We start from the raw sequence: 7,404 nt of genomic DNA on the forward strand, positions 1-7,404 counted from the left end.
AAAAAAAAAAAAAAAAAAAAAAAAAGCAAGAACCATGGCAGGAATGGACCTCAGGGTCTCGCTCACACTGGACTTGTGCTCCACCACTGAGTGGCTTCCCCAGCCCTCCTTTACCATGTTCAAGTGTATTGTTCACTGGCACCAAGTTAATTCATGTTTTTTTCTACACTGTTTTGAGGCAGGCCTTGTCTATAGAGTGAGTTCCAGGACAACCAGGGTTACATAGAGAGAGACCCTGTCTCAAAATCAAACAATCCATTCCCTCAAAGAAAACTTTTTTTTTTTTTAATGCTTGTTTGTTTTGTTTTTTAAGACAGGGTTTTACTGTGTAGCTCTGGCTGTCCTGAAACTTGCTTTGAAAATTAGACCAGCCTCGAACTCACAGAGATCCGCCCGTCTCTGCCTTCCAAGTGTTGGGTTTAAAAGTGTGCACCACCACTGCCTGGGGTTTTTGCTTGTTTGTTTTCCTTTTTCTCTAGGTAGGCTAGTGATATGCTGAGCACACCATTCTCCTAATCCCCCCTCTCCCATTTTTTTTTTGTTTTGTTTTGTTTTTTTTTTTTTTGTTTTTAGGTAAGGTCTCTTTGAGTAGCCCTGGCTGTCCTAGAACTCACTTTGTAGACCAGACTGGTCTTGAACTCACAGAGATCCGCCAGCCTCTGCTTCCCTAGTGCTGGAATTAAAGGTGTACGCCACCACCCATGCCTTGTGTTTTTGATTCCCTGGATTCAGGACAGGTAAAACATTTCCCTAGCACCCTTCAGCCACCCAGGGAGTGGGAAGCCCTGTGTCAGCATTCTGTTTAAACAAGCAAGCAAAAAGAATATGAGGAATGTCTTTGTTTTTAATGACCTTGGGAAATGTCCACTGTCCTGTTTTCAGTGGTGAGAGTCCTGAACTGAGTGCCTGCTGTGAGGAAGTCTGTGAACTGACCGTGAGCTTTTTATCTTCTCCAGTGGCAATGGAATGTAGGCCTTGAGAAGGGGCACACAGCCCCAGTGTGTCCCATGGGAGTCATGTGGCTCTTCATATTACGTAACACATGTTTCTTGTGACTGTTTTGGTTTAATATATTTTCATGGGTGTTTTTTGGTGCTCGGGATGGAACCCTGGCTTCACACATGTGAGGCGGGTGTTTGCCTCTCAGTACCTTCTTTTTTTAAAAAAAAAAAAAATATTTATTTATACAATATTCTGTCTGTGTGTATATCTGCAGGCCAGAAGAGGGCACCAGACCTCATTCCAGATGGTTGTGAGCCACCACGTGGTTGCTGGGAATTGAACTCAGGACCTTTGGAAGAACAGGCACTGCTCTTAACCACTGAGCCATCTCCCCAGCCCCCCAACCTTGTTCTTTTGTAATGCATTTATATTTCATGTGTATGGGGGTTTTGCGTGTGTGTGTGTGTGTGTGTGTGTGTGTGTGTGTGTGTGTGTACCACGTGTGTAGGTCTAACACCTTTGGAGGACAGCAGAGGGTGTTGGATCCTCTGGAACTGGGGTTATAGGTTGTGAGCAGCCGCAGAGGTACCCAGTTGGGGTCCTCTGCACGAGCAGCAATTACACTTAGCTGGGGCTCCATCTCATCAGCCCTGCACTCATTCTCAGTGACGCACTTCATGGCTTCTTGTTATCTCCCATTCTGATACTCAAGTCCTTCTCAGTAGGAGCAGGAGTAAGACCTTCAAACTTCCTTTTCATTCATCTGCCTTCCTCAGCTCAGAGCTGACCTTTCCCTTCCCAGGTGGGTGTGGCCCACTGCAGTGACTCACCCTCGCTGCGTTGGCCTGTTGTCTTTCAGGTGAACTTGGGACCGGACAAAATGGTAGTGGACCTGACCGACCCCAACCGGCCCCGCTTCACCCTGCAGGAGCTAAGGGACGTGCTACAGGAGCGCAACAAGCTCAAGTCGCAGCTGCTGCTGGTGCAGGAGGAGCTGCAGTGCTACAGGAGGTGGGCTCCCCGCAGCGGCCTTGGTGTACAGCTGCACAGCCCTGGACAGGGCTGCCCCTGGTAGCAAAAGGTCCTCGATATTTTAATAGGGAAGCCATGACCAAGTGAAGTCCAGGCACGCTGCCAGGTGGTGGTGGTGGCAGTGGCACAAGTCTTTAATCCCAGCACTGAAGGGGCGGAGGCAGGGGGATCTCTATGAGTTAAAAGCCAGCCTAGTCTGCATTGTGAGACCTTGTCTCGATGCCCAACAACAAATACCTTATTCTGTTTATTTTTGGTGTCAGGGATGGAACCCGAGGCCTGCCGTGTCCTAAGCATATGCTGTGCCACTAACCTAAAACCCCAGAAAAGAGATCCGCAGTACAACTGTTTACTCACCCCTGCTCTCCCACTTTCCCAGTGGCCTGCTTCCACCCAGAGAAGCTCCGAGAGTTGGAAGAGAGAAAGATGCTGTGGTTACCATGGGCAACAGTGAGAAGGAAGAGAGGACCATCATGAAGAAGCTGTGAGTCACCTGGCTGCTCATGATGATGAGATGCTGTGGGATGAGGGGAGGCTGGCCAGGCCCGGGATGGGAGGTTCTCCTCTGCTGCAGCCCGGAGGAAAGTCTCATGCCACTTAGTCATAACTGTACCAGTGCTAGGGAGGAAGTTTAAGCTTGGGACACTCTGGCAAGTGTGGGCAAGAGCCTGCCCATGGGTGTCAGTCTCTCTGACTCAAGTACTTTGAACCTTTATGTTATTAATAGCGTTAAAATTATTCATAGGGTCACTTTCCAAGATTTCACCTAGCCATGGACAACCAGGATCCACAAATATTTAATGGACTATTCTAGAAATAGTTTGAGTTTTCAGGAGGGTATGGTGGCGCACACCTTTAATCTCAGCACTCAGGAGGCAGAGGCAGGCAGATCTCTGTGAGTTGGAGGCCAGCCTGATCTACAGAGTTCCAGGACAGCTTAGGACTTTATACAAAGAAATCCTTTGTCAATGAAAAAAAAAGAAAGAATGAGAAAAAGAAAGAGTGAGTTTGCCGGTTTCCAGTTGTATGCTGTTCTAAGCAGTGTGGTAAAATATTCTGTTTCCTGCCATGCCCAGTCTAGGGCATGCACTGTCTGGCCATCTTTTTGAAGCCAGGCTGTCCACACCCTCTGCCTGGCCATCGTGTAGTGGTCATGGGTCGGGGGGTGGCTAGTGAACCTCCTATCAACAGTGGCTTCAAGGCAGGAGAGTCTTCAGCTGGCAGCTTGGCATGCCAAAGAGAAGCTATCTAGAAGGGATTTTTCATAAATAAAAAGAGGGAAGTTGGGGCTGCAGCGATCGATGGCTGGCAGGTAAGAGCACTGGCTGCTCTTCTGCTCGGACGGGGTTTCTGTGCTGCCATGAAATACTGAGCAAAGCAGTGTGGGGAGGAAAGGGTTTGTCTTACTTGCACTTCCATATAACAGTTTACCATCAAAAGTCACAGATCTTCCTGGGAAGATGAAGCCCACAGCGACTCACTCTGGATAGGGAACCCCCGACAGACACCACCAGAGTCCATCTTGGTGAAGCATGAGATTTACTGAGGCTACTTGCAGGAATCTGGGTGAGAGGTTACTTAGAGGAGCAGAAATGACTCAAGGACAGCTGCATCACCAAAGTTCACCCCAGCATGGGTGACAGCGCATGCAGCTGGGAACCAGGAGCCCCTGCAAGCTGCTGAGCAGCGTGGAGAGTCCTTTCTGGTGCCTCAGTTGTTCTAAACCTCTTCCAAGCAGCTCAGTGGTGTCTGTCTCCTCCAGGCAGCTGGTCTGGTCGGAGTCTCCTTTGCAGCTCTGTTCATTTAGTCTTGGAGGGAAGCTCAGCTTTTATTGTTTACTCTGGCAGGGAGGGGCCTAGTGAAACTGGTCAATTTCAGGGACTTCCTAAAGCTCCTTTTAGATGTTTTCCTTCCTGCTTAAGGAGCTCCCCTGCTGGGCTGGAGAGATGGTTCAGAGGTTAAGAGCATTGCCTACTCTTCCAAAGGTCCTGAGTTCAATTCCCACTAACCCCACATGGTGGCTCACAACCATCTGTAATGGGGTCTGGTGCCTTCTTCTGGCATACACACAGAATATTGTATACATAATAAATAAATAAATATTTTTTTTTTAAAAAAAAGGAGCTGCCCGGCATGATGGAACCTGGAACTCACACAGGGCAGGGACCTGGAGGAGCTGATACAGAGCACCCTGGAAGGGTGCTTGCTGCTTACTGGTTTGCACCTCATGGCTTGCTCAGCCTGCTTTCTCATAAAACCCAGAACCACCAGCCCAGAGATAGCACCACCCACAGTGGCTGGACCTTCCACGTCAATCAACTAATTAAGAAAATGTCCTATAGGCTTGCCTTAATGAGTCAGTTTCTCAATAGAATTCCCTTCTCAGAAACGCTAGTAGGTTGTGTCAAGTTGACAGAAAACTTAGCACACAGGGAGTATGTTTAACCAGCAGATTCCCTGAGTGTGCCGTCACAAGCCCTGTGTGTACTGTAGAGACCCTGGAGATTCTGATTCAGTAGCAGAATCCTCCAGCTTTCAGATGTCGATACCCATTTCTTCCTCTTGTCTAATGGCAGTGGCTTGTCCCAAGCTCTGCCTCCTCAGATCGCCACCCCGTGTAAATTCCGCTGGAGCCTAGATTTCCTAACATGTGACCTGAGGACAATAGAACCCACTTCCTTCTATCACAGGGTAACAAGTGGTGGCACACTATTTTCTGATACTTTTTTACATACATTCCTAAAATAAATTCCTTCCCCACCCCCCTTTTTTTGGTTTGAAATAGAATTCCTTTGTGTAACAACCCTGGCTGTCCCAGGAACTCGCTCTGTAGACCAGGCTGGCCTCAAACTCACAGAGACCCACCTGCCTCTGCCTCCCGAGTGCTGGGACTAAACGTGTGTGCCCCCACCACCTGGCTGCTGCTTTTTCTTTTAGAAAGATTTATTTATCTTTATGTTATGTCTATTGGCGTTTTTTCTGCCTAATGTGCATTTAGTGTCAGTGCCCTCAAAGGCCAGAAGAATACATCAGATTCCCTGGAACTGGAGTTACCACTGAACCATCTCTCTAGCCCCTTTTTAAATTTTTTTGAATGATGTGCATGTACATGCAACTACATGCGAGTGTGCTCTCCTGCAGCTAAGCCATCTTTCTAACCCCTGGTTTTTCTTCCTCAGCACCAGGGAGGGAGCCTATCTATGGTCTTGAGACATGATCTTACTGGCATTCACTATGCAGACCTGGATGATCTTGAACTCACAGACATCTGTCTGCCTACTCAGGAGTGTGTCCTGAGTGCTGGAATAAAGATGACGTGCATCACCATGTTTTGTTTTTAACAGTAATTTTTTAAAAATTAGAATATATCCTTTCACCCTTCCCATGTGCCCCTTCTCTCAAATTCATGGCCTCTATTTGTTTTTTTGAGAGACAGAGTTTGTCAAACAGTCCTGGCTGTCCTGGAACTCACTTGGTAGACCAGGCTGGCCTAGAACTTACAGAGAGCCGCCTGCCTCTGCCTCCCACCTGTTGGGCTTAGAGGCCTGTGCCACCACCACCTAGTTTTTTTTTTGTTTTGTTTTGTTTTTTTTTGGTTTTTCGAGACAGGGTTTCTCTGTAGCTTTTGGTTCCTGTCCTGGAACTAGCTCTTGTAGACCAGGCTGGCCTTGAACTCACAGAGATCTGCCTGCCTCTGCCACACCTTAGCTGGGATTAAAGGCGTGCTCCTGCCATTATCAGTTTAATCACAAACTCTACCAGTGACCTCTATTCCCAGCCCTTGTGTTTGAGACAGAAACTCACTAACAGTTGCCCAGATTGGCCTTGCATTACTGATCCTCCTGCCTCCACTCCCCAAGTGCTGAGATTACAAATTTGTGTCCCCAACAGTATACCCAGGCTGAGGTCCCGTGCTTCCTTCATGCAGGGGGAACACAAGGAGCTCTAAGACCAAGTGAGCTGTGCTGTGCTGTGCTGTCTAGGGAAGTGCGGCTATTTCTCCCTTTTCTGTATATCTTGGTCTAAACGAAGCCAGAAACCACTAGTTTCTTTCAGCCTCCCCTGAAAGGCAAGGTTTGTCTGTGTAGCCCTGATTGTCCTCAAAGCACTCTGTAGACCAGGCTGGCCCCCTGCCTCTGCCACCATCAATATGATGTTTTGTAGATCCATCCATTTGTCTGCAAATTTCAAGATGTCGGTGTTTTTTTCTGCTGTGTAGTACTCCATGTATAAATGTACCACATTTTCCTTATCCATTCCTTAGTCAAGGGGCATTTAGGTTGTCAACAAATTTACTTTTAATTACGTTTATTAATTTGCTTGTTTATGGGTGCTCATTCCACAGCAGCTATGTGCAGCTCAGGCAGCTAGTTACAGTCAGTTCTCCTCATCCACCATGTGGGTTCCAGGGATCAAGCTCAGGCTGTCAGGCTTGGAGTAAGCGCCTTTACCCCCGTAACATCACACAGGCCTGAATGAATGGCGTCCTCAGCCTGTTCTCCCTTCCCTTCCCTCTCCATCCAGGTTCTCTTTCCGGTCAGGGAAGCATACCTAGACTGAAGGCCGTGGCCACGGTGGTGACCCTCTGACTGAAGACAAGTAAGATGTCTTCTGGAACCATCTCTCTGTGCCATGCTTGTGCTCTGGGCTTGCACACTCGTTTCCCCTCAGAGCAGTCAAAGGAAGATGCTCCCCAGGGACAGAGCTGGACAGCCACCAATACCAGGACTCCAAAGGAACACAGCATGGCCACATCCTGCCTCCACACATGGAGAGGCCTCTGGCCTACAGCCTGTTCCAGCGTCAGCGAGAATCTGGTGACTAACTTGTGGCAGAGAGAGACAAAAATGTGGGAAAATATGGAACTGACGTCACTGATATTTGGTGAATACTTTTTTCTCATGCAACTTTATATGACTTTTGTATTAAAAGTAAAATGGCCTTTATACTTTCTATTGCTGTTTCAGAGTGGTCTCTTAAGAGTTAAGATGGTGCATACGCCTGTGGGCATGCAGCTCAGTATGGAACCCAGTGAGGTGTCAGCCAGGAAGGCTGTCTCTGCAGCCTGAAGGAAATGCCGAAGCTCTGACTCAAAGGGGACTCAAGGCTTCTGAGCTCCAGTAGTGCAAAGTGCTTCTCATTTTATTACATCAGGTGTCAGATCCCCTGGAACTGGAGGTACAGACAGTTGTGAGCTACCATGTGGGTGCTGGGAATTGAACCTGGATCCTCTGGAAGAGTAGTCAGTGCTCTTAAGGACTGAGCCACCTTTCCAGTCGCTAGAGGTTAACTTTAGAGAGTAGGTTCTGGACTTCCACCTTGTTGAGGTGGGGGGGGGGTCTCCTTTTTTTTCTAATTTTCCATGTATTCCAGCATTGCTGGCTCTGGAGCTTCTGGAGAATTCTTCAGTCTCTGCTTCCATCTCCCTGT

At 48.1% G+C, this 7,404-nt stretch overlaps 2 protein-coding genes across 3 annotated transcripts in view; both read left to right on the forward strand.

The window, feature by feature from the left end:
- Positions 1–6,927, forward strand: part of Rilpl2 (Rab interacting lysosomal protein like 2) — a 10,577-nt gene extending 3,650 nt beyond the window's left edge. Inside the window, exons 2-4 of one of the 2 annotated variants that reach the window (XM_050146593.1) lie at positions 1,802–1,953; positions 2,354–2,458; positions 4,096–6,927. In XM_050146593.1, the coding sequence (XP_050002550.1) occupies positions 1,802–1,953; positions 2,354–2,458; positions 4,096–4,111 (273 nt within the window). In that variant the 3' untranslated portion in view covers positions 4,112–6,927. The remainder of the gene's footprint in view (positions 1–1,801; positions 1,954–2,353; positions 2,459–4,095) is intronic. The other variant, XM_050146592.1, reaches the window with a different exon arrangement.
- Positions 1–7,404, forward strand: part of Sbno1 (strawberry notch homolog 1) — a 264,584-nt gene that overhangs the window by 148,181 nt on the left and 108,999 nt on the right. The gene's annotated exons all lie outside the window — the stretch shown is intronic.

This window comes from Alexandromys fortis, unplaced genomic scaffold, assembly GCF_014885135.2.
Source record: "Alexandromys fortis isolate MF-2015 unplaced genomic scaffold, M_Fortis_MF-2015_v1.1 scaffold_56, whole genome shotgun sequence".
Lineage (NCBI taxonomy): Eukaryota > Metazoa > Chordata > Mammalia > Rodentia > Cricetidae > Alexandromys > Alexandromys fortis.